Raw genomic sequence first — 27,919 nt, forward strand, 5'->3', positions numbered from 1 at the left:
TCACTATAGTTCCCAGTAATCAGCCTGATAAGTTTTCAAGACACTAACTGTTCTGGTCTGGATTTTGTTTTTTCATTTCATTTGGGTTGATGTTGTCAATTTTGTACATGAAATGTTCTGCCTCCCTAAAAATATCCACTGGCTGCTACTTTTTCTGCGTATCCTGTGATTTTGATGAGCAATGAGAATGCTGTTCTCTTCTGGATAGTAACTGGGAGACATATTTTTCCACTTTTAACCCTAGTGTGAAGTCCCACAGCCAGCTATCTTTCAATAGTAAAACATTTCCAGTGCACAGAGTGGAAATGCACTCCTTCAGGGATTTGTGAGAGGTCTGCAAAGGAACAAAGGCTACAGCATATGAAGTTTTATTTATACTGTTGTAGGACAGCTGTCCTTGCTGCAGAGAACCCCTCTCATACTGGTGATCTCTGATAAGAGGCAAATGATCAAACCAGGACAGTAATGTAATCCTTAAGCCCTGAGGCAGTCCTGGTAGGTCAGGCTTCAGAAGTGGTAGGGAGGCATTACAGAAACTCAGGCACCTGTCATAAGAATACACTGGGGACTTCGGTTTCCAGCTCAAACAAATCAGGTATCAATAGGGAACATTAACATTGCACTGTGAACGGAAAACTCAACACCTTCATACATTTATTTAACAGTTGATTTGGCAGCACACAATTGAAAAAACACCAAAATAACCTACAAAGGAATACTAAGCGCTTGAGCAATGGAAAGGGAGCACACTAAGAGTACACACCATCTGGACAACAAGCTATTTGGCACCAATTTGCAGCTCCATTGGTTGATAAGCCTTTCACACAGAAGGCAGAATTCTTGCAGTGGTCTAAATTAAAGAACAAATGTACTCTCTGTTTGTTAAGATGCAGTACGTTTAGCAGTGTTCAATACAGTAGTTTGCATGTTCATTAAAATTTGAAAATAGAATAAATGAAACTGAGTAAAAGCGATTTGAACACTTATGTTTTAAATCTTTCAACTCACTCATTTTTCCCAGAATTTATTTGTCAGCAAATTCAGGTCAGCTGCTCAAACTGTAAATTGCGGTAGTTCAGTTATGACAACTTGCATCACTGTCTACTGCCTAGGTTTTGAAGTGTAGATCCTGCTGTGAAAGAGACTCTAAAAATGGGCTTGTGAAGTTCCATGTTTGTCTTCTATCGATCAACAGTTCCACTACCCTATTCGGCAGAGCACCAAGTGGTAATCTGCAAGGAGCAGGCTTTCTGCCTTGTGTAAACTTCAGCTTCCATGTATTTGAAAGCTACTTATTACAAAGAGGGCTATTTGCTCGCTTTCTTTGCTGCTATTCTCATGGAAACACCACCACTTTTGCTTAAAGGAGAAGATACTCTTTTGTAACTTCTTGGACTTCAAGGTGTGGTGAAAGCCCTCAGGGGAATTCAGCCACTTGGATTTGTTCTGATGGATACAAAAAATGAATTAAAAAGGAAGCACCAGCACACAATCCAAGATGCAAAAGCCATTTCTGCTATGCAATGCTTACACTTTTTTTTTTTTTGCCAATAAATGAGCTCATAATTTTCCAACACCTCTGTGAGTACATAAAGGGCAAAAAGAAATCCTCCTCTTGCATCTCTGCATGGCACTATCACAACAGCTCCTGCAATCCTCAGGGCGTGAAGCTTGTTCTTTCCATGAACTCCCAAAATACATGGGAATCCAGTTGTAGGTGACTGTGTACCCTTAACACAGCCCTCCTCTCTGCATCATACGCCATTCTCTAATCCTCTTTTTCCCATAGGACCTGTGTCTTACTGAACACCAGTAGATCAACACACTGAAGATCAACCAGAACTGTGCAGTGAATACAACCTGTTTCTTACAGGAATATTATTTAATTTGTTTTAGAAGTTAAAAGGTATTTAGTGAATAGAGAGAGAATACAGAGAAGGGAAGGATGCCTCAGTTAAGTAACTAAAAGTTGCTCTGCGAACAGGATTTCTCTCTCTAACAAAGCCCCAGCGTAACCCCAGACAAGTCATTTAAGCCAACAATCAGGCTCGTGAATCCCTGACATCAGGGTGCTGACTAGACACACTAATGATTTAATTTGAAGTTCTGAGCACTCGTAGTGGCCACCAAAATCAACGGGATCTCTACTTTGAATAAGTGAAGTATTATACAATGCTGTTTATCTCAAGAATAGCATCTCAGTTACTCCATTATTGGGCATCCAAACAGATGCAGATGGGATACAGAACAAATCAAAGGGTTTATTACAGGAGGGTCTGAAACAACACATTAGACCTAGGGCAGGCACAAATTATATTTTAAACCAAAATGGGAATGAAAAACACTTAAGAGTTTTGCATCTTATGCTCACCCACTTTAAACACTAGATGAAACAACATAACTGCGATAAATAGCAGCACATGGCTATATACTTAAGGACTGTATTGTAATGTGTGTGGCAGGGAGGAAGAAGTAAACCAGCAAAACTACCTCAATTCCAACTTTCTGATTATTTGACTTCGCAGCTTCTGCAACACTCCTTTAAAAATAATATATGGAAACAAAACCTGAAACTATCATCAATTTACTTGAGGGATGAAAAATGTGTATATGCAGTAGCCAGAGTAATTTTATTTTACACTGATTAGATTAAATTATAAAGCAATGGCTGCAAACACATGCAGATTTTAATGATGGACTGGAATGAAATTTGCTGGTTCTTACAGCCCAAACAATCTTTTTTTCCAATTATTAGCAGTTTTAATACAATAAACTGGAAACTGGGATATTGTTGGACTAGATGAAGAATTTTTTAACCACTGTGGAGAAGGACAAAAATTGCCAATTCAAGTAGCAAGAAAAATCTCTCCGCTGAAGATACATCACTTCTGTCTAAAATTTCACTATCTATCTTAGGAATCCCTGCAGAAAACAAGAGAGTGAGAAACTCCAGATCTGGAACTAGCAGGACGGCCAGGTGAAACAGAGGCCCGAGTGGTCAACTGAAGCTTTCTTGGAGCACTTCCACTTTTCTCATGTATTGTATAAGTAAATGAACTTGAGCCAGAGGCTAATTTCACAGAACAACAGGAAACTAATTTGTCTACCACTACCTGCTTTTAAAAGCAAAGCTAAAAACCTTGGGGGTGTATGTGTATGTGTATATATATATATATATATATATATATATGGCGTAAAAGAACTACAGTCCCATCAAAGCAGTTCCTCTGATAGTCTCTTCCTTAGTGAACAGTTAGGGTAGACAAAGCAGGAACACTCTAGTGCAATAAAAGACAGTAAAAGCGATCTCCCAAATAACTCGTCTTCACAGTAAGGGTTTTTAAGTCACTGGCCTATCTATGATGATAGAAGACCAAGATTTGAGACATTGCTCTAGCTCTCAGTAAAAGCAGCCATTTCAGGACTTTTGTAGTTGTAACAGGCCCCCTATACACATCCATTCTTGGATTACACCTTAACTACTGTAATGATTCATCCTTATACCTTCTGAACATGCTGAAGAAAGAGCAACTAAACCATGAACGCGTTAGCCCACGCATTCTGGCCCTCACCTGGAGTTACACAGCCTGGAGGAAGAGAGCTAGCTAGGAAGAATAAAATAGATCACTGACTGAAATAGGCATGAAAAAAGAGGTGCTTCTCTGTATTTGGTAGGATGACTTGGGTAGTATTAATCCTGTTTTAGTGCAAAACATGCGCTGGATGGAGTAAGCAATCTACTGGTGTCCTTTCTCAACCTGGTTTTCTACCATTTATTCTTATGCATATTCTTATACATTGGCAGGTTTTGGTAAAGGGGGCTGGAAATGCAGGCAGTATGGATTTTGGGGCTTACAACAGAGATCTCTGCAGTAGGTTCACAGAAATTCCTTTTGTTATTTTGAAATTTGGCTTCAGTCTGAATTGGACTACAAGATACCTGAAATCTCCTCCAGCCTTATGCTTCCATGAATAAGCTCAAAAAGGTGCCCCAGTTTTCACAGAAATGGTAAAAGGACATAATCCTTCCTCAGGTGGCCATTTCTAGCATCTTACATTGCAGAAAGGATATTTGAAAGAGGAGTTCTCACACAGGCATTTCTCCCTACTGTTCTCATCAGAAAAAATAAAATATGGCTAAAATCTCTCTCTTAGAATTATGTAAAAACATTTTGATAAAGAAACTGAAAGGTGATTCAAATAGCACATTCTTTATTGCACCGTTAAAACACACTCACAGCTAGCCCAGTGATTCTTAGTTTTCCATCATATTGTCATAATTTTTGTAAAATTAAACCAAAGAAGTTATGCTATCCGAGATGTAAATTGAAAATTAACATTAGTCAGAGATGTTCTCAGCTCATTTGAGAGGTGAGAATAGGTTGACTGAATCAATCAATTTGTTGGTTTGAAAGTAACTGAACAAGGATCTTAGTCTTTTAAAAAATATTATTCATCAAATAGAAGAGACACATCTATATTCTACTAGCAAATATTTACAAAGCAGCAGCACTAACCTTGTACTATATAGGGAGTGTTCTCCTCTCTGATCGGCGAACACATGGGACGAGGGGCAGGGGCTGGCGGCCTGTTCATGATAAAAGACCTGTGTTCTTGCCTTTTCTCCTCCTCCTCTTCCTCAGCCAGTATGAAATCGTACACAGATTCATCCACATTCATAAAAGTGTATGGGTGTTCCTCCTCGCTGTCTCCCTTGCATATATCTTGCTCTTCTCTGTAGCATGAAGTTATGAGTCCATCACCACGTACCCTTTCACTTCTGTCCTCCACAAAATTCCTCTCTGAAAAAGTGAGGAATTGTGTTCCATATATGGGGTAAGGAAAGGAGATTAGGACTTAACTTAAAGCTTTAGAGTTTCCTAAAATAACTCAGAGACCTAATTTCACTTCTAAACTAAAGCACTCTGATTTTCAGAGGCTTCTGATCATCTAAGTCAGTAGAGAGGATGTCCCAAAGGAATAATTCCAACTTCAGGGCCTCCTCATGATTTCACATCAGATTATCAAAAATAGATGCTTAGCTATTAGCCGCAAAATAGATGGGCTTATTTAAAAGAAATACTGAGTGCCCCAGTTGCTCCCACAAGAGTCACACAAACATGTTCTTTAATGGTGAAGCCAAGTAAGTGGTACCTGTGGCCCTTGGCATTTTGGAAAATCAGGCTATTTGTTAGCTGTTGCAACAACTACTTAAGAATTGAAACTTATTTTAGAAAACATTGGGTTTTGTCTTTCCTACATCTTCAGTGTCCCACTTGGTTATGAGGGCTTTACTAAGATAAACTGTAGGACAAGGTGAAAAAAAATCTAAAAAGCCCCTTACAGCGTAGATGAAAATTATGACCTCTTATAATCTACCCCCCCCCCCAATTTCCCTGTCTCTCTGTACTTGCTATATTTCATGTATTTCATAGTACAACTACTCAGAACTTGCTTTCCTTTAGCTTTTACATTTTACAGCATTAAAAGGAATCAATGAGTTTCCTGGTGCCTGGGTTTGTTTTGATTTGTCTTTAAAACTCCCACAAACTGCTAAGAGTTAGAAGCTGTTACTGAGGCTGGTGTTTCCATAAACTTTTATAACTTCCTTGTGCTGATTAGCCATCTTTCCTGCAAAAACAGTAGACCTGCCTGGAATTCTTGTACTGAGTTGTGTTTTACTTGTGTTATAATCTCCTGCCTGTACATGTGTATTTGCTAAAGCAGGCTGTGGTCACTACTGGTGTTTTCAATCCTTTGGCTGCTATTTAAAGAATTGTTTTATCTGTTTATGGGTTCAGAGGAGCTAATCAATCTTTGTAAGTGGGATACATTTATAAATGGGATGTATTATTAATATGTACTATCAACATGTATTCTGGCTAAGATATAAAAACATCTTAAAACAAGAAGTGGGATTAAAACACCTGCCATATTTACTACGAAAAATATGTTGTTTCCGTGTCACTGTAAAAGTTCTGTTTCTTTCTCTGTAGGATATTCTTTCTTTTAACTCCCACAGGGGGCACTCTCATGCCACTGCCAAAACAAAGACTGCAAGAAGAGGGGACTTGCCTTTTAAGTATTCCGCAGCAACACCTAAAGCAAGTGGCTGACTGAAAATAGGTAGCAAGGACTCATTAGAGCTCCTCTTTGAAAGCAAGCATCATCCTCTTTTAGAGGAATTCTGATACCCCCCCACCCCATTCCCCAGTGATGAACCCAAGGCTAACACTTCAGGAAAATTCGCAGCATGTTTTAAAATTAACTATTCACACAGGAGCACTGTTAGACAAACTCTGCCTTATCAGCACAGGACACTACCTAGCTGAGAAACTTGCTCTGCTGGTACCCACATACGGACAACTCCCATTTGGCAGAGAGGGTCACAGAAAGCTATTCCAAGACAGGCATCTATATCAAACCTACACTCAGAAATCCTGTATGCCAAACCTGACCCCTCATTTATGCACACATATAGCTGCAGTTGAGTATTTCATGGGAAGTGAAATGCATCTTTAACATTAATTTTTTTCTGCCCTTCTTTCTCTTAGAAGCCACCTATGACTTCCCGCATATAGCCAGCTTTTTCTTTCACAGCAGAAAACAGGATGAAAACCTATCTATAGCAGGCTATAAGGCTAGAAAACTATTTCTATCTACTTATGTGAACTTCAGAATGCTTGGTGATGGTAATTTAAGACTTTAATAGGTTATGCCACATTTAAAAACAGAGTTAACAGTAACAAGCAGTGGAGAAACTGAGAAGGAATTTCTGTACACTTATTCAGCAGTGTCCATGACAAATAAGAAGGTTTTTTTTCCCTATGTGACTATTTAAGACTGGTATTTAGGCTTGGATTCTTTTGCAGACTTATTTTTCCCAATAAGAAAAAATTATAATCGTCCCTTCTGAAACAGATGCAAATAGTATTTTGGGCTTCTCATCACTTGAGCCAAACTAGAACACTGAATTTTAGTTTTTTACTCTGGGGCAGAAGTATTAATAAAAATAATAAAAAAAAAAAGGTAAAGCATTTCATTAAAGGTCACAATTTCTCCCTCTCTTTTCCATCTGCAACAAAATATACCTTTTTATTTCTAAGCACAACATTGGCTAAAAGGTAGTAAAATACTGTGTTACTTCATCCGCACAGTCATGTTCTATTAATTTTACCTGTGGAATTCCAACCTGTGTTAAATCACGATAGTACTTAGTATTTTTAAATGGTAAATACTTAAGTCAACTTGACAAAAATAAAAACTCAATCTTTTGTTTCAAGCCTCTCTTGTAAATCCAATGCGTAACGTATTATCTGGCAGCTCTCCGAGATGGGCAGAGTGAGGAAAACCTGAAACCTGAACTCAGCAGCCCATACCACAGTATTAGCTGACATACCTGGTCACGAGTATCTTGATGCAGCAAAGTTCATATGCACATGCTTGCTTTGCAGAATTAGGGCCATACCACCCTAATTCTTCTAACTGCTGTTAGAAGAAGTGGTCATACATAATCTCTACAGCAGCACCTAGTCTGCACTTGCACATGTTTGTATCTGGGGTTATTTTCCTCCCAAGATCGTACCTTGTGATAAATCGTACAGATTTTCCTGTCTTAGGATGCCAGGCAGATTTCGAGGGGGAGGAGGGGATGGCCTCTTACAGAAAAAGCAGTCTCTTCTGTTCTCTTTGAGATCATCAGGTATGCTGGCATACAAATTGTCAGGACTGTTGTGAAAGCTGTATGAATCTTCCTCTTCTTGATCTTCATGTTCTGTCTCCTCTCTGCTGCCTTCTACATCATCTTTCCTTTCCTCATCTGCCTCAGCTTCTTGTTGGCATCTTGATCCAATTCCATATTGATCTCCTGGGTTCTGCTTGGCTTTTAATGCTGAAGAATGCATTATTTTATTTAAAATTTGCCATCTGGAAACATTTCCTGTTTCAAGGATTCCCACAGAAGCAACACAATGGCTAATAAAACTTTTATGAACTGATACAGCAGGAAAGCTGTCAAATACATACTGTCAGTGAACAGCTTTTTAAATATTTACCAAAACAACAGTGGAAGTTTTTATTGTATCTTGCTACTCTGATACACACCATCTTCGTGCATGCAATGTTAAACTTCTCTAGAGTTGCTGTCAGAATGAAATCACACACACTTACCTTGCCTCCATAATTTGTATTACTTGAACTTCAATGCAGCACAGTGCAACCCTTAGTAAAATAAAGCCGTAGCTCACACAGCTGTGTAACTTGTTTTTATACAATGGGGTTTGGGTGCTTATTTAAATCTGTCTAAAATGAAATAAACATTGCCCCGGGAGGCATGGCTGTACTCCTGTGGAAATGGAGCTCTTCTGTCTTTGGTGGCCCATGGACCACAGAACAAGAATATAGTGGAGGGATGTGAAAGTGTACATTTTAATCACTGTGTACAGCATCAAGATTTGGGTCATCAACCTCAGTAATGTAACAGTAAACTATACAAGTCTGTCAACAGACTTACAGTTAATGCGTAGCAGGTAATAGTGAGCCCTTGAGGTACGTTTCCATTCTGAGTTATCCTTTGGTGATGCCTTTCACCACTGATTCGAATGGGACATTAGGGCATTTAGCTGGCTAACATGGCCAGCTGTTACAATCTGTGTTCTTCCATGTGTCCACCCTAAAGGTGTTCCCATATACAGTGTGACACAGACAGTGAAAACGTATCAGGGCTAACCAGGTTTCTAGCTCACATTTTCACAGTGTCTATCATCTACCTAGAAGTCCTAAAACAATCGGTTTAAACTTAGCAAATAAGAAACATCCTTTTCATACAGAATATGAGACAGTTGAAACAGTAAAATTGTCAACAAACAGATAAGATAGAAACAGGATAAAGTTTAGCTTTATAGATCCATGATACTGTAAAACATATGCAAAATATATGCCATCAGTAAACGCAAACAAGCAACTTAATTTGCAGTTTTCAAGGGGAATGCATATGACCACACAGATTATCAACAAGCTTGTCATCAATCTATGCTTAGATGTACAAACATCAAGCTGCAAAATGTGTACTATCTATGCCTCCACACAGGAGTTGGCTGCACCTGTAGGTGGTGCTTCCCCTTACATGAAGGCTGTTCTCTGAGAACTTGGAGAATTCATCTGATTTTTAGATTCAGAGCAGAGATCAAAAATTTCCAGAATTTACCAGGAGGGGTGGTTGCACTGAGGTCTGTCTTACTGAGCGATGACTTTGTTATCATGACTGAATCCCTCACCTGCCTTTCCCTTTCTCCTCGGACACCTGCCCTCCCTGGAAGTTGCAGTAACATGTGGAAATTGAAAGTATTAAAATAATTTGCCCCCACTGTTTGTCCACAATCCCACTCACTTAATACAGTACATGCTTTGTTATCGATAAAGCTGTCTAACAACATGACTTACTCTCGGCTGGTTGAGTTTCTGAGTCTAACATAAGCATGTAAGTGTCATCGTCTTCTGCTTCCTCCTTGCTATTGGTGAAATTATCTGCTGTGTTAATCTAGAAAGAAAAATAAAGGAGAACATTTGTTTTGGTGACATCATCTCCTACCTTCACACTCTGCTATTGATATAATATTCAACATTCTACTAAAGGGAAAGTGGAGACAGAAACATCATACATTTACAACTATGTAGTGGTATATGTACTATAGGCAAAAGGAACGTGTATAATTTGAGTACATATAAAGGACATAAGGTTCTGTCATGAAGCGACATCCAAGTTTGCACAGCAAGGATTGAAGCTAATTGATCCTTCCTTAGCACTGTGCTGGGCTGTCCAGACAGTTCCCAACTCTGCTCCCAACTGTGAAATGCTCATAGGTAATGAGAAAGATCAGTAACAGAAAAACAAAGTCTATAGGACATCACTGAATAGCTCAAGGGTGCACAGAGTGCAAGAAATCTCTGGAGAGCTCATTACAAACAGTTCCTGTATCCTAGTGGTTGGTACCAACAGCCGCATGTGCACTGAAAAACCAGAAATGGGACTGCAAAGCATGTTAGCAGTTCTACCTCAGTGCCCAAATGTGGCAAAGCATTGTTTCTTGTTCCTCTAGAAAGCTGTTACGTTCACACAGCGCTATTCCAAATCAGCCTCAGGAGGGTCAGAACAATCGGTTCTCTAAAACGCTATCAATGTATTTCTTCAAGCAGAAGAGGTACAAACCCAAAGCCACTAACAGCAAACTTGTAACACGACTACAGACAGTTCTGTTGTCTTAAAATACACAACGCACTTGTCAATTGCTGATTTTCAGAAACAACTAGAATTTCAAAAGGTGACAGTTTTTTTTCAAGGAACCCAGCAGGACCTTGATTCTCATATGAGTGTAATATGAAACTATCCTGCACAGGCACAAAGACGCCCTCAATAATTATTCAGGAATTTTGAATCACAAAACATTAACTCTGGGGGTTTGAATACACCAACCCCAAAGCAGGTAGGGAAACAGCAGAGTCCATATATCATCCAATTTGCAAGGTTAATTACAAGCAGATTAAAGGACAGATTACAAGCAGATTAAAATACACCCTTCTGCATGACGCAGAAATCGATTCCCATGAGCTTGTGCCAGACTCAAGAAGTTTGTTCCTAGTACCCTGCCACCTTCTGGCACCCACAGCCACAGTCTCGGCGACAGAGTTGTCACTATGTGAAAGGAGAAATACTGCGTTTTTCTGGGGAATTGAGAATGCCTTCTTCCCTGCTGGTCTTGTACACAGCCATCTCATGAATAGCAGTCTTAAGACAGTGCAGCCATCAGACCGTGCACATCAGGTGCCTCCCTGGCCTGCTTTCCTTTGCTGCTCTAAGAATATGCCTGGGTCTCCACAAAGCTATACTTGCCTCCAACAATAAAGTATTAATCTCTGTCTTCTATGCCCATATAATGTGCACATCAGTGAGAGAATCCTCTGTTTTGCTTGAACTTCCTCATCATTTATCTGGTTCCTCTATACTTCACAGAAACAGGATACCTCTTAAAAGCCCTGAAGTTTGAGCTTTTTAGAATATTTATTTTCAAAAGATTTAGGCCCACATGTGCTAAATGTAACTGTACAGTCGGGGGAAAAGAAAGGTCTTCTGATAAGTTCTGTATTTCTCCTGTGAACAGAGGATGTGTGCAGAAGAAATCAAGCAAGCAGAGCTCTACATGTATTAAGTGCTCCTGCTATTACAGTGGAGTAACACACCAGAGAAATTCTTTCAAGGTGTTAACTTTTATCTTTGCAAACATGAAGTATGCATGGATATATAGTTGACAGAATGAGGTCAAAAGGGTAAGTGGAGGAAACAAATGGCACTTTCTGATTTTCTTCTTTGGCATAGATATTTCTCAGCTGAAGGAAACATGGTGACTCACAGGAAAACAATAGAATAGATATGATTAATATGCATCTTCGAAACATCAATGTTTCAGGAGATTGAAGGTCAGCCTGCCCTACTAGCTTATAGTGGCTCCACTGATAATGCTGAGTCTTAAGGAATTCAGGACGCAGTTCAGAAGTTTAGCCCCTGACTATACTTCCTAAAAGTCTCCTGGACCTGGGAGACACAGAAAAGCTGAATAGATGGAAACAGTCTTTAACTAAATATGTTTACACTAGAAAAAGATTCTATATAATGCATAAATTATTGATAAAAGCCTCTTGTGACACTGGGCATGATGACACTGTGCAGCTGAAAATGGTGCAGCGTCTTCAAAAGCAGTGGCGACTGCCCTTACTTAAGAATGCAAAGCAATGTAGCTAAATCAGAATAATGCCATGTTTCAGCTTGCAAACCTTGCTGTGATGCCCTGAATGAATGCCCATTACTTTTAGGTTTGAAGTGTCTTTTATATGGGCCGGGTCACGTAATTTGAATGTAACAGCATAGCCAGCATGATGCTTCTACAGTAGAATTTATTAGGGTGTGGTGTACAATATGCACACAGACCTGAATTTTAAAGTCTTTTGAGTCTGTCTGGCTGAAAACGGCTCTTTCATTGACACTGAAGTTTCTTATGGATGTCAGGCCACCTTCCAAAGGAAGAACTAGCTTTACTGGAAACTGGTATTACAAAAAAAGAGATAAAAAGTTGTTGTTGTTGTCAGCACAGAACTGCTCACAACAGACTACTGAAAAGGGCTCTGAAGGTTTGAAACTCTAGTTTGTGAGTTAGCAATAAAATTTCCTTACCTCAAGATACAACAGGAATGTTGGAATGAATTGAAAGTCCTCTGAGAGACTGATGATGATGACTACGATCAAATGCCACCTCTCAACATGAAAAGGTAGATACTTAATTTTCTTTCAGTTACGTATTTTAACTGTCTTGATTAAGCTTCATGTCAAACTAAAGACTTTCAAAAAGGCCAAGTTTTTGAATAGCTTCAAAGCTGTTCTTATACAAAGCCTGAATTGATTTGCCTCACTTATTTACTGAGGAATGCCATTAGCAACATTATTATAACCATCTTGTCAGCATTTTTTGCAATGCTCTTCTGAAAAGCCATCCTTTTTAAGGCATGTTTTCTAAAGATTTCCTCCTTATACAAAGGATTTTCTCACCCCTCAAAAATATGTATCTCCAGTGAATGTGTACTGAGAGGGACTCCTCCCCCTTGCCAAGGCCCACACCATCAAAATTTGGTGCGTTGTACCTTCTTGTACAGTGCGGAGTGAAACATTTTAGAATTCAGAGGAATCTAACCCAACAGTGATACTGTATCAAGTTATGGCAAGAGTGAGAAGCACTTGGACATCAGCACTCCATTTATAAACAGCAACTCACAGGGAAATATATCAATCACATCACATTAGCCTTTATGTATAAGACATAAATGGATATATAAAAAAATACATGCATACCTTATATTCCTAGAAACAAAGTAACACAGAACTCCTTATGGTACATTGCTCAACAGCTTTCAAAATCAGATCTTCATGCTTAAATTGGGCCTGGGACAATGTTTAGGACAATAATTCATTAATTCCTGTGATTCTTACATGTTTGATTCCATTGTTTTCCAATTAGTTGTCCCTTCCTTCCAGAAAATTGGCCCTTAATAAGTTGAAATTCAACTGTGTGTGTATATATATTTTTTACACAGAATAATTAACATCCCTTGTGAGTCTAAATTCAGACTCACATATCTATTTCATCTTATTGTACTGGTATTTCTTTAAAAAAAAATTAAATGTATGTAACAGAGGCTTTCATGTCTGTGTTGTAATTTGGGAATTCATGATTTCTCCTATGTCCTCAGTTTTTCTGGATTGCAGCAATTAGAAAAACTGCTGGAGAAAATCCTTACCATTGCTTGTAAAATTCTCATTCATCCTTTTGACAAGACATTCTCTTTAGTTAGGGCTGAATTAAAAAAGAATTATTATTCCATGGAAGTTACCCTGACACGATACAGGGTAGCTCATAGAAGTGCACTGGAAGATTTAAACTGTTGTATGGACTAACACAGAGTTGCTTGTTTAGGCTTAAATATCAAGTACAGCATTAAAATGCTGACATGGACTCAACAGTTTTGTCTTGTCTTGGTCTCGACAAATCTGTCATCCCTTCTGTCAATTATCCTCCTGTTTCTTGCAGACTTTGTCTTCTCAAGTCACAGCTCTGTGCTGTCCAGTGTTCAGTGTCATTGTACCTGATAGCTCACATGCCACCTTGGCAAACTCGTTAAACCTGAACAAGGCACATTAGTGCAGAACCACTTACAATGCTAAATGAAACACATTTTCTGTGGTGCTCTGCAGTGCATCTTTCCATTAAACACTGAAACTCGGACTATTTTTGTCCCTACATGTAAGTCAGACTCTGCCAGGCCTACCAGGATATACTTCACAGCATTCTCCCCAGATATCCTGTGCTTCAGGATGACATGATGTTTTTGCATCCTGTGTAAAAGACACCTGAAGAACATCATGTGTTCCTTCCTCAAGACAACATTTTCTTTCCCGAAAGTCAGTGCATTACTGGCTGAGCTAGATGATCCCCTTCTCCTTTTCAGCACAAATTATCTTTCTTGTATCCAGTATATCGAGCAGGAGAGCACAAAAAAGGCAGCTCCCTGCAGCCAGTCTTGCAACGCCCATAATTTATAGGATTACCACAGGCCACATCTAAATTTTAATTCTAATCTTAATTCCAATTCAATTTTCACACCTCAGTCAGTCCCTCTGCCTACCAGTTTTCTTCATTAAGCCTTTTTCTGGGAGAAGCAAGACTTCAAACACTAGATTAAACTGAAGATGCTGCCTTTAATCTGTTTCGGACAAAGACTATCTGATCTTCTTCTGGACTCTAGGGCATTTCCAGCTGCCTGTTGGATAGCATTCAGGCTTGCTCTCAGACATCCAGTTACACTAAGGCCCATTCTTTCAGAGCTAAGACAGATCTGGTTGCTTGATTTGTTTATAACATGTCACCACAACTCTCCTTCCTATCCCACTCCCAACACTCAAAGTCTGCAGCTCTGCCAAGATGAGCGTTGCTCATTCATCTGTCTCCCACTACTCCGTAGCTCAGCATTTCAGATCAGAGCACAACCTTGCTATGCCTGTCCTACAGGCACAGCTTCAGGCATCTTCTGACTATTAAGCAACAAGATAACATTGCTGGTCATCTGGAGTTGAACCTGTGTCGAACACCAGAAGAGAAACCCTTTCAACCGTGTGGCTTCCTTGAGACACACCAGTCTGAAAGACTCCACAGATGCCCTCTCCCTCTGCTGATCTGGAGCCCTGATTCTCCTGGGACTCTGAGAAACAAGTGGCCAAATGCTGGTTAAAGCTATCACAGTCTATATGGGCTTGCTAGAAAGGCTGTGAGGGCATGTAGAGCCCAGATGCAAGTGCAGTGGAGCTTTTAAAATTATCCAGTACCAGCTATGCAGGTACATGGATGCCTATGTCTTTGGGGTCAGTGTATCCTAAAGAAACAATCACTATTTTCTCTAAATATCACTATAAAAGAAAACCAAGCAGACATGGACTCATTTGCACTTTCAGTGTCTTTTCTTTCTTTTTTCTCTTTGGTGCAGACCTCAATACTGCATATAGTCCTTTCTTAAAAGCAAAATCAACAGCTTTGAAAACCTGGAAGTAGATGGGAACTGGGAACATTTCAAAACTTCATGTAACTGGATAAGAGTATGCCCACCCATAAATTACTACACTGGAATGTGGAGTTGGAAGGAATTTGAAAAATCTTTCTATTATCTAAATTGCTAATAGGGTACTGAATAGTACAGGAACCAGGACAACTCTAATCAATAAGCCTTTCCATTTTGACAATGAATTGCTGAAAACTAGCCTTATAAAAACATTTCTTATTACTTCTGATTTCTCTTGTTAGCTGCATTTCATTTTGTGCCTTGGTCTTTCTCATAATGTCCTTAAGTGCCTGTGCTACACTTCTGTCTTTGATCTTAGTAACCTGATACAGTTTATACATGCTATGGACGTCATTCTCCTATTTGGGGTTGTTCTCTTACTACACTTTCAATCTTTCCTCCACAGTGAGGTAAGCTTGCACTTAGATATGCTTTTTTTTGAAATCTACCACTATTATGTTGTTATTTCTTATTCCCATCATAGGAACTGCATATGCTAATGAATCTTAGATCACTCTCACCAACATTACCCTGTCTGGACATCCTCAGTGACTTTCTCTTTGTTTACAAAGAAGAGAGTCCTCTAGCTATTTCCTTCACCTTAAATGTCAAAACCTTGCCAATGCATTTAAAAAGTTGCTGGATAATGTCTCCTGCTGTATTGCTTTCCAGGCAGATGCTGCTAATCCGGACCTCAGAGCAAGCCTACACATTGCTGGTACACAAACACAGCACTTTTTCCTGTTTCCCCTTGAATGTGTCCTGAACAAGCTATACTGTTCCATATAACCCATGTAAATTATTCGTTCAGCTGTTACATAAATTAATTGCAAGTTTGGTCACATAAAAGAACTGTACTCATAAAAGAACTGTACTCTTATCTTTATTTCTATATTTTTTTACACAAGCACCTAAGTTTTTTGAGCACTGGCTTACTTTTCCTTATTATTTCTCTAGGCTAAAAATCCCCTCCAAATGAAATTGTAAAGAAACTTCTGCCTTCTCAGTTTGCAGACAACAATAGAAATCACTGCTGATCAGCATTTAAGATACTAGAAAAGGGAGATAGCATAAGCAACCTAAGCCTCAATTTATTTTTGAGAACAACCAGCCTGATATGATCATGAGAAGTTCTCCGCTCCAGCAGAGAGGGATGTTTTTTCATCTATTCAATTCAAAGCAATGGTATGAACACCAAAAGAAGATATGCTAGCTTCCTTCTAAAAAGGTCAACTTGTTGAAAAAAAGAAACAAACAACAACCCCCCCCCAAACACCCCCCCCCCCCCAGTTTCTAGACCTTCTCTAACGCAAAGTGGAAACACTCTTCCTGATAATTTAAAAAGAAAACTATGAACCTGTTTTTCCTAAGGGACATAACTTTTCAGTTATTTCATGGCCTTTTCCATGTGACTTCCTGATGTAATGGAAAACTTATTGATCTCTTCACAAGCTACACAACTGAAAACCAGGATTGCCTCTGATTATTAAAAAAAAAAAAAAATCAGAAAAAACTCAGCACGTCTTCCTACAAAATCTACTTTCATGTATGCTGTAAAATGTAGAAACAGATTAAATATCATTAAAAATACTGCCACACTTCACATGCTATGCCCTATGTTGCATTTTTGATCTCAGGAGCAGAAAAATATTTTTTCAAATGATTCCATCAGTTTGTGTTTCATTACTGAATCATTTGTCCATTTTGACCCCAACAAGCTCATTTGGAAACTCAGCTCTCTTCCTTACCTAGCATTAAAGCATCAACATAATATATTTCTTACCCCCACACTGCTTCCAAGTACCTTCCACATAGCCAACCTTGTCTGCATTTTAATGTTAGCTGGTTTTGGATGGGTGACACATCCACATTTCATTTAGAAAGGACTTAAATTCTGCAAAAGCAGGACCAGATTCCAACTCTCTATGTCCTACCAGAATAACGTTTTTAAGGCTAACTTTATGAAGTACTTGAGGGTAGTTTCTGATGGGCAAGCATTCCCACTTTGGTGACAATGAAGACAACCTTGCCTTCCAGTAAGAACTGATGTTGGGATGAGTGTGGAGAGCCCTTCACAAAAGAAAGGGCTGTCCTTCTGGCCTACATGTAGGAGCTGGCCTGCTCTACATCATCTCCTCCCAGAAGGCAGTAGCAACCATAAAACACCACTTTCCTCTGTTACTAGATATCAAGTGGCATACTGGCAGGTTATTTATTTCCATGGGAGGTGAACTGTGCTGGCAAACTCAAAAGCTCTGCCCTGTAGCCCAAGCAGGGTGCTGGGTGCCTCCCAAGGGAAGGAGTCCTCTCCTCTGCTCTGAAGGCTTTATTAACCAGAGGGCTTCAGTGCATTTCTGGCTGACGTGGATATAGACCTCACCAGGCAGGGATTACAGGTGGGAAACTTCCATCGCTTAACAGACCATAAGCACAGCTATAGCATCCTCTCACTGGGAATGAACTTAAGCACAGAGAATAATGGGATGGAAATAGGGTAAGTCATCTTAGAACCTCAAGACAGAAGAAACTGTTCTCCTTAGCTGGATGTTTCCTCCATTTCCCTGCCACAGGCATACTAGACTTGCTCTCTAAAGTATCTGCTCTTGCTTTCAGAGAAACTGGATTGAAACACGGTAGCTGGACTTTTTGTCCAGCCCCAGGTAATTTGCTCGTACCACTCCTCAGACCTGCCAGCACTGTCTGCTTAGACCCTAGATGCAGCTACTGAAGCAGAAAAGACCTCAAATACACTGCCATTTGGCATCCATCCTCACAGTTATCGCTCATTTTGTCTCACCCTTGCTACAGTCTAGCCTATCCTATACCCTTTGTCACTGGGCCTGCCAGAGCTTTCCAGAATGCAAAGGTAAGAACTAGATATACTCTAGGAAATATTTTCCATTTGCACTCTCAGTACTTCATGAAATGCAAGCAGACAATTTGGTAAATGCTTTCTTTCATTCTGTTCCACCTGTATCCCTCAGCTACAGCCTAGTGACCAGCCATTCTAGTTATAAAAATTTTTCTAACTCTCAAGTCTGCATTAATGTTACTAATATTCACATATTCTACAATGTAAAATATTCAAAGTATTGGAAGTGATTAAGTATTTATTACTCATTTTTCCCAGGACCCTGTATGAGCACCTGGAGAAATGACTGAAGAAGCCAGCTTCATAAAATTGATTGCATGCATGAGGACAGATCCAACACTGCTGTTCATTAGCTTTATTAATGTTAAGCACTTTTACTACCCTATTACCTTGCTTGATAATTCATGCTTGCAAAAAAACAGATGAGAAAACACAGATTTCTCTAAAGCATGAGCGCAGTGAAACATTCAATACAGTGTTATAATCAAAGACAAAAACTGCTTGGGAATCTAACCTGGTTTTAAAGCCAGGCAGGTGGGAAGAAAGGGGTGGAGAGAAGTTTTGCAGCACATGTTCTGCCATGAAATGCTGAAACAGAGAATAGTTCAAACCAGTGTGGGCTGAGTAGCCCAGGGGCTGGAACCAGACCGTGAAACACTTGAACTTGGCCTCCTGACCTAAGCAAGACTTGTCTTAGAGAAAGCTAAGAACAGCATACATTATCTTCCCAGCCAAACCCGCTGCCTTCTCCTGCTTGACTCCCATCTGTCAGAGCAAGCTGTGTGATGTGTAATGCACTCTGCCTTCTCAAAGAGCATGGCTGAGCCATCCCCAGTGTACTCCATGCTGCTGTATGAGGCGGGCCCTCAGCTTCCTTCTTCCCCACTTCACCACGGACGAGGGAGCACGCGTGCCCCAGTGCCTCAGCTCTACACCACATCTTTGATGCATGCACATCTCAGGCTATGCAGCATTGCTGAGCCGGAGAGATCAGCACATCCAATACCCAGAAATGAGTTAGAAGACCCTTCTCTGCTCTACTCATTTACAGGAAAAGTGCAAGGGCATAAAAAGTTCCTGGGATTTTTCTCACTGATGCTGTTCAGTGCTATGTTTTCCATGATTTCCTTTCAGTTTTCTATCCCTTATTGAAGCCTTGTGATATCAATAGAAGATGACAGCATTCACAGTGGCGTTAACATCCATTAGCCAGCTGAGCGAGAAGCAACTGACCCAAACCTGTGTGCCACACAAGCCAGATGGCAAAAAGAATGGGTATTTAAGATCAGTAACTGTATTTTTGAATAAAGCTGCTCATTCTATGAACAAAAGGCAATGATTGCTCCATTACTCAAAATGACTTCTCAGAGTAGCAAGCAATCATAATTTACTGCAAACCCCTCATGCAGCTGCTTACACCATGTGGCTTTTTATCAGGTGTCTGGACATAATAAATGCAGCAGTGTTGTCACTTCTTAAATACATGACCCCTACCCCCGTTATGCCTTTAACATACATCCATTATGCCTTTAACACCTAACACTTGGAAGCATTCAAGGTCAGGTTGGATGGGGCTTTGAGCAGCCTGGTCTAGTGGAAGATGTCCGTGCCCATGGCAGGGGGGTTGGAACTAGATGATCTTTAAAATTCCCTTCTGACCCAAACCATTCTCTGATTCTACCTCAGCAGTACACATGATTTTCTTTCAAAGGCACGTTCCCATTGTGTAGAACTGCCGCATCATCTTTCCCAGAGCACAGAGTTCTCTTTTTGGGTCACAGGTGTGTATAATTGCTTTAGTTATCTGTATGGATTTCAGTTTAACTGGCCAGTTTCTGCTTTGTTTCTATTAGTTCAAATCAGTAATTAATCAGTTATCTCATGATCTAATGGACAAGCATACTTATGTTCTGATTAAACTAATCCTAACAAATTAGAACACTACAAACACATACTAAATTAGGTAGAAAACCCAGCAAGGACACAGAATGTCAGTAAAAATAATATTGTGACATTCACAATAATTGGTAAAATTCCTTCTGCATGTAGTTTCCCAGAAGTCCCAATAGCTACCATATTTTCTGCAATACTAAAAGATAATGAAGTGTTAGAATTCTCATGTCAATGTGCTGAAAGTATATAAATGCACACAACTACCAAAGATAGGTGATTACATAGAATAAAAGAAATGAGACATGAAACATTCCACTGCCAAAATCTGATGATTTGGGGATCAGTCTGGAGTAAATGTATGACTGAAAGAGATGATTTGCAGTATATTAAGAAACTAAACAAATTAAAACATCAATGAATACCTAACTTTGGGCTCAGTATTTTAATAAGAGCAAAAAGAATTGCTTCATGTGAAATAATCTATTGTAATTTTAAGTAATTTCCTTGTGGGCTCTCTTACTAAACCATTTGCATGTCTGCCTTTAATTTCATTACAGGCAGATTTACTGCACTGCATACCAGCCAGCTAGCATCCCTGAGCTGATCCCTATTTGCATCATCATTCTGTGTAACTTCACACTTACTTTGTATGCCTGTCTATCAAACCATAGTAAACTTTCTGCAACTTTTTTTTAACTCCTGCTTTTAACTGAATTTCTGGGAAAAAAACCCAACCCTCCCTTTGTACAAATTCACCACCACTGAGAAACAAAGAATAAACAAAAAACAAACAGAGTAAAAGCTTGGTGTGTCAATAACCGTATATCTCTTTGTGTTTTAAATGTCCATTTATTATTATACAGCCTTCATGACTACAGGTTTGAGGGAAAAATATTACTGCAGGAGAAAGAAAAAGGGACTTCTAATCACAGAACTTAATTTACTGGTATATACAAAAATATTTTATTTTAAATCAAATCACTGCAGTCTCCATTTGAAGAACTTGTGCTCACTTTCTCTCTTCTAAGCATTTGTGCCATTCTCTAACTACTGAGTATGAAGGCATTTTTCTTCTGAGCATTCAAAAATAAAATTCCTCCTCAGACTCATTTTAGCTCATTTCTCCTTTAACAACAATTCTTGTTACTTCACTTTTCACACACCCACACGACTTTTTGAAAGACTTTCAAATCTTGTACTGATTCTGCTGAACAAAATATCCACTGCTGTTTGACAGGCTATGTAATCACTGCAAACTCCACAAAAGCACTCCCATCTCGCCAACAGGTTAATTTTTCAATCTAGCAGGATAAGAATTTTTTCTTGCTTTTCTTAATTTTTTTCTGGGCAAAATAATAACCATTCTCTGGAGAGCTTCTGTTTCACTTGATGATGATTACACTGTTTGAACTTTCAGTGTAGTTACTAAATTACTGCTCCCTTAGCAGACCAACCGGTAGCAGAGAGAGGAGGCAGAGGATTAATTAAGTAACATCTAGGGTTTGTGTATTCTGTGAGATGAAGAACCCTTTCCATAAGGATTCCCTGTTGGAATCTGAACAGGATTTATAAATATAGATGTACTGGGTGTGGCTGGAATGGAGTTAACTTTCTTCAGAGCAGCCCCTTTGGTGCTGTGTTGTGGATTTGTCCCTAAAACAGTGTTGATAACACACCCGTGCTTTGGTTACTACTGAAGACTGCTTGTATAGCCTCAAGGCCTTCTCTTTGTCCTTCTTTGTCCCCCTCCCAGTGAACAGGCTGAGGTGGGCAAGAAGTTGGGAGGGGGCACAGCCCAGTGAGTATTCCATGCCATATAACATCATGCTCAGCAATAAAAACAGGTGAAGGAAGAAGAGGGTGGGCTTTTTGGCTTCCAGGGTGGCTGTTTGGAGACTGGCTGGGCATTGGTCTGCCAGTGGGAGGTGGTGAACAATTTCCTTTGCTTCACTTGTTTTTTTCCCCCCTCTTTCCTTCACATACTGAACTGTATTTATCTTGACACACGAGTTTGCTTTTTTTTTGCTCTTCCTATTCCCTCTCTCATCCCACCGGGGGCGGGGCAGAGGGGGCGACTGAGCACTTGTGTGGGTGCTTAGCTGCTGGCTATGGTCAACTCACCACATTAGATGCATATACCCCCGTAAAAAGGGACACGTGTGGCATAACATTAATTTCTAAAGCTTTTCAGGCTATGCCAACTTCAGCATCAGCCATTATGCAGTGAATGCTTCCTCCCATCAGTTCATGACAGTTCTCAAGAAGCTGCTGTCCAGCTCAAAACTGCTCCAGCATAGCTTCACCCAGACCCCTAGCACCTCCAAAACTCACCCTGTAATGGAACAAAAATGCTATACATGCTATAGAGGTTCCTCCACTTAAGAGAAAGAGAGCATTTGCAGTGCCTGACTGATGGGTAGGGAATAAGACAGAATTTTAGATCTCATACCTATTTATTTCTGCTTTTTTATCTCCTAGATGGCACATATTAAAACATTTTTTTCTATCCAAAATAAGAAAAATCTCATTAGCTCTGAAGAGCTCTTTGATTCTCTTAGACAGCAATAATATGAACAAGTAATAATTTTGGCTTTGTAAAGCATAGTTATGTTTTAGATGACCATAACATCATCTAGGGGTGTGAAATGTTTCAAATACTGCAGTGGCACAGCAGCTAAATAATGGGTAGATAGAAAGGCACCTGAAAGGGTAACCAGCTAGTGGAAGAGCAACACCTGTGGAAAACTAAAGATTAGCACAATTGAACAGCTTATGCTTGAAAAAGAAGAGTAAATAACTGGCGTTTAGCAAGGTTTTGGGCCTCTGAAATAATCAGTGACTCTACCTGGAGGAAAGGAAGAGGATGGAGAAGGCACTGAGTAAATGCATCAAACGTGCCTACAGCTGACAAGTCTTTCAACCCCTTTCCGCTGTAACGAGGACAAACATGGTCTGGCTGAGGAAAAGGACATGCAGTCCTTCCATATGGTGTGTTTCAAAGCCCTACGCTCCAGATTACTTAAAAGGATGTCATGGGCTGGAGTCAAAGATAGTTGCATATATGCTACTAGCAGAACATTTATGATTTATCAGTGGACTCTAGCTCTCCAACATCAATAAACTATTCCTCATTTTCTGCCCTGTACTCTATGTATACACTGCACAGTGCTACTTGAACATGTTAAGCAGATGCTGTATTTTGCACCAGAAGAACTAAATTTTAGATGCTGATAGTCACAGTATTGTTTGTCATTTGCACTCAAGTAACAGAAATTTCTAAGCTCTCTGGTGACCTCTGAGATTCAGCTCTTTCCCTCTGATCCTGCTGTATGCCCAGAAATTTTTCTTCTTTCACAGAAACCAGCACGATTTTTGCTCTGTCTAGCCAACATTTAATTTTTTTTTCTATTTAATTAAAGGGGAGTGGGATAAAGTGCCTAAATCTGTGAAATGCCATGGTAGTTCTAGAGTATGTTCCACATACACGTGCTATCAATAGAGTTTGCAGATACAGGTTTTTATATTCAGGTTCTTAAAATCATCTTTACACACCTAAACAATAGCTAAGATAAAGAACGAGAACAGCAGTTGAAATAGCAGTTATTATCTGTACTGCACTCAACTGTGTGTCAATTAAAAAGCTACTGTTCTCAGGCTGTGCATATACACACCAGCAAAAATTATCTAGTGAAACATTTCTTCTGTGGGGAAAACATTGGTACAGCATGTGGTAAAATTAGGCACTTTATGGGAAACAAAAGCAGGAAAAAAGTAAAACACAGTTTACCCTTTGAAACATGTATCATGTAAATTACACCCCTAGTCAATCAGATAAATAATTAGCCTCTGTAGAATTTAGTTTTCAAAGGCTGACCAAGGTCCTTCTCTTATTTTTGCTTAATTCTGAACGGATCCAAACTTGGCGCATGTGTTAGCTTTCAGATTCAACTGTTATAAAATTGTTGTTAGTACCCTGCCCATTCTGAATTATTGTTTTAGTTCTGGCACATATTCATGTATAAACTGAAGGATGGTGATACTTGAGTCAAAACAATAGAAAGCAAACCAGAAGACAGGCTCTGCTAGAGACTTCATCTCCTTCTCTTTCTGGAAAATGGAGATGATAATTTTTTCATTCTGTAAGCAAGTTTCAGGACTTGGTAACAGGCTGCAAACTACTTTGAGACCTTTGGACATCAATTTAAGTGAAAGCTCTTCTCTGCCTCCCCAAATGACAATCTATGCATTTGATCAGTGATCTCTACACCACTGTCTTCAGACAAATAATTTCCCTTTAAGGTGCTTTGCTGCTTTCACATATTTTGGCAATGGTTTTATTTGATGGCTATATATTTACTACTTTCAAACTGTAATCCATTGTCTCAGAAATACATCCTGCATGTACAGAAAACAGCTAAAAGAGGCAAAAAAATCCAGTCTAATCGGAGTCCATTTTGCATACAGCACGCAAACAATATGAAGTTCATCTTCATGGCTTCTACAAGCCCTCTGACAATCCAGACCTCCAAAGAGAGGAGAGAATGTGGCAATAGAGAAAAAGAATACAAAGCTTTAAAAAGTCAAATCAAGTTACTTGCAACTCAGCAAAACAAAATTATTTTTGATGATCTGTTCTGTAACATAAAATAACTTTGTGTTTTACTTGAATATTTCTATGGAGAGGAACTCTTAATGTTTGAGCAAACAGTTATACAACATGGAATGTGAGTTCACAGAAGATGCTACTGAAAGAAATAAAGGTTTATTTGTCCTAATTTTATACGGTATTTCTCTCTGATGTGGTCCCATATCTTAAGGAAAATTTCTAGTCCTCCTAGCTTTCTTTGTTCTATGAACAACAACAAACCAACAGTGAGCAGTCACCCATGTTTTGATAGTCTTTCTGAGAGTAGATCAACATGATTTGTACGAGGGGCCATAGGTACTTTGGCTCTTGGTGACCTACTGTGAAACCTGCTGTGGTATGTGATCTCTGCCTCTAGACGAGAGCATCCTTCTTGATCTACGGTGTTGCATTTGTTCCATCTTTACCACAGCCTGCCATCTACTGTAACTGCTCTCCATATAAACCCAATAAGCATCTAAATGTTACCTGCGGCACTGTATCCCCTCAGAATTTTGTATGAACAAATAAGGATTGAACAGCATAATGGACAGAACTGTATGCTATATAACATAAAATGTGTCACAGCTGAGGAAAGGTTAAACGAATATGAGTGCTTTGCATAAATCTGAAAGAAATACATTCCCTGACTGCTGACAAATACAATTAGTTGCTGCTTGCAGGAAGCAACCGGGTACCTGCTAAAAGTTTTAAAAATGACTTTTGATCGCATGACGTGTTGAGGCCTACTTCTGCTTCAGGAGGGCAAGAGAAACATAAAGACAAATTATAACTTTAAGACACTGATCCATGTAATTTCTGTTAAAAAAAGTCTGTAATATTTTTTCTTCTCAATTTAAGGGGGGGAACCAATCAAACTTGGGTAATCAGCCTTCTGTTATGCTAATGACATCAGTATTAGAAAATGCTTAGCAAGCATAGCTCAATAAATATGTATTTGACAGTCATTTTAAAGGCAGCTGCTACTAGATTAGAACTGGATATGAATATGGATCTCAAATATTACCTTTTCAGTGAGCACTTTCAGTTCTCAAGACCAGAAAGAAGGAGCAAAGAACAAAATAAAAGCTAAAGCAGAAAGAAACTATAAAGCAAGAGAGAAAAAGGGGAAAGCAACTTACATCTGACACTCAGCGTGTGGGTTCCTATAGCATCATGTTCTTGATACCAGTAGTGTTAGTCTACTGCAATTACCTTTGCTGTCACTTACATTTCTCTAATTCACAGTCAGGATCCAGAAGCTTAGTTATTCAGCTTTATAATTTAGAGCAGTGGGCCAAGTTTTGCATTTGGCAGACACACCTGCTGCATTAGAGTAAAACAAGATGCTAATGAACCTGGGATGTAATACATTAGTGGATTTTCTCCTGCTCCTATCTCTCAGACACCTTGTAGCCACTACTATCAATAATACAACACTACATAACAGAAAAGCAATATAAGTGAGCAGAGATATTAGTTACTAAGCAATTGGATAGTACCTTTTCACTTTAGTTTTTTTACAAGATTTTTTGTTTTTCCCTAACAGGCCTTATAGCAATTTTTAACCAACTCGTTGCCCTCCTTCTCCTCTCCCCCCAGCACCACACAGAAAGTAGCTACTGAGTGTAAAGACTGGGTAACTTTACAAGAGCTGAGGAGCTGGAAGGACCCCAGCAGCAGATGGGAAAAACAGTAGCAGCCAGTTACAAAAGGACTCCCATTTTATTCTTTCCCCTGGGGCCTCTGCCAGCCATGCTGCACACACTTAGCTGCAACATGTGCACGCAGGATAACACTCCTGGGGCAGATCTTCATGTGCAGTAAAATGCATGTCAGCCTCAAAGGGACTATAATACTTCACATGAAACTCTAAAGCCTATATTTTGTCTAAATACTTGTAGCAGTGTAGGAAGAATGTCTGAATCTAAAGGTCTATAAAATGCACCTATAAAATGGGTCTGTGGAGGAAAAAAAGAGTTCCAGACAAATGGACTACTGCTACCAACTATTACTTTAAGGTTACTTATCACATCTGACCTCTTATTAAATGTGGTCACCCTGGCAGGCAGGAATGAAAAAAGCAAGATAGAGATAGTACTGTATAACCTGTTGCCCATAGCATTCTGGTATTGTTTTTAAATGGACTGCTGAGGGTCCTGCCTTTTCTTTTTGGTTCTCCGTTACAGAGTAAATTCCCTCTTGTGGAAACCTAATAACTCTGAAACACAGTTCCTGTGATGGGCAAGTCTTTGATATTCATGTTTCACTGAACAAACTCATGGGTACATGTAACTTCGTACAGGAGCGTACGACGCTGAGGAAGTTTAAAAATCAGATTTATTGTGGAAGGTGGAAACTATTTTAAAATAATCTCTAATACTGATGGGAGGTTATTTATTGTCACAGCAGGCAACTGTGGAGCATTGAGAGATATAACTTTTCTGGTTGAGGAGGAATGGGTGAATAGGAAACCTTAAAATTCAACATATTTTTAAATTCAGAAGCTTTAGCAGACACCATAAAGAAGAGACAATACTATTGCAGGGGAATTACAGTCTAAAGAATATGAAAACCAGCATAACCCAAGTATACTTCATATTGGTATTTCCATTCCTGCCTAAAATGCTTTAAAGATTCATTTGCCCATGAGTGCTGGATGAACTGTTTTGTTCTTGAGTGCTGAGGAACCCAAGAATAACAAAAAAAAATTAACATACCCAAGGGGCAGAAGGGATATACAAGACCAAATATCTAGCTTTAACAAACTGGTTAAAAATACCCAAGCATTCCTGAAAAATAGACAATCACATGATAGATTAATATGAAACTTGCAATTCTGCTCAATTTCCAGCCTGTCTTTACTTCAGCAGCTAGGTAGACAGGATAGACTGACAGAAGAGAGAGCTAGAGACTGACAGATGACTAAAGGACCTTGAGACCTGAGTCATGAATTCATTGGCTTACTACACTGCAGAGCACCAGGCTCTAGCTAACTCATGCTGAAATAGCAAGCAACAAAACCCATGCAGGAACAGCTATCATCAATATGGAAGATACATGCCTTTGACGCTTGGCCATGCCTGCAGTTCAGTGTTCCATAGGTAACTTGTTAATGCTTCATAGCTTAGGGTGATTGCAGACTATTGCACTCATGTTTATTATACTTTAGATGAGCTCAGGTTTAATAAATGAAAACCAGCTCACAAGTACTGAGCAGATTCCAGCTGATTTCATTATTTCTTTACCATCAATTCAAATGGGGTGCCTCCCCTTCAGCACAGCAGATTCTGCAGTCATAGAAGTGCTTTGTATGACCGATGCAATAGAAATACCAAAAGAATACAAACACTACCTACATTTTCCAGCAAAAATAT

At 39.4% G+C, this 27,919-nt stretch overlaps 1 protein-coding gene across 2 annotated transcripts in view; it reads right to left on the reverse strand.

Annotated features, from left to right (window-relative positions):
- The window catches only part of BANK1 (B cell scaffold protein with ankyrin repeats 1), a 163,718-nt gene that overhangs the window by 18,954 nt on the left and 116,845 nt on the right, over positions 1-27,919 (reverse strand). For both annotated transcript variants that reach the window (XM_069783759.1, XM_069783748.1), the window contains exons 9-11: positions 9,442-9,538; positions 7,586-7,891; positions 4,518-4,802 (exon numbers count right to left, since the gene is read on the reverse strand). In XM_069783759.1, coding sequence (XP_069639860.1) covers positions 4,518-4,802; positions 7,586-7,891; positions 9,442-9,538 — 688 coding nt within the window. The remainder of the gene's footprint in view (positions 1-4,517; positions 4,803-7,585; positions 7,892-9,441; positions 9,539-27,919) is intronic.

The sequence above is a fragment of the Haliaeetus albicilla genome, chromosome 1 (genome assembly GCF_947461875.1).
Source record: "Haliaeetus albicilla chromosome 1, bHalAlb1.1, whole genome shotgun sequence".
Lineage (NCBI taxonomy): Eukaryota > Metazoa > Chordata > Aves > Accipitriformes > Accipitridae > Haliaeetus > Haliaeetus albicilla.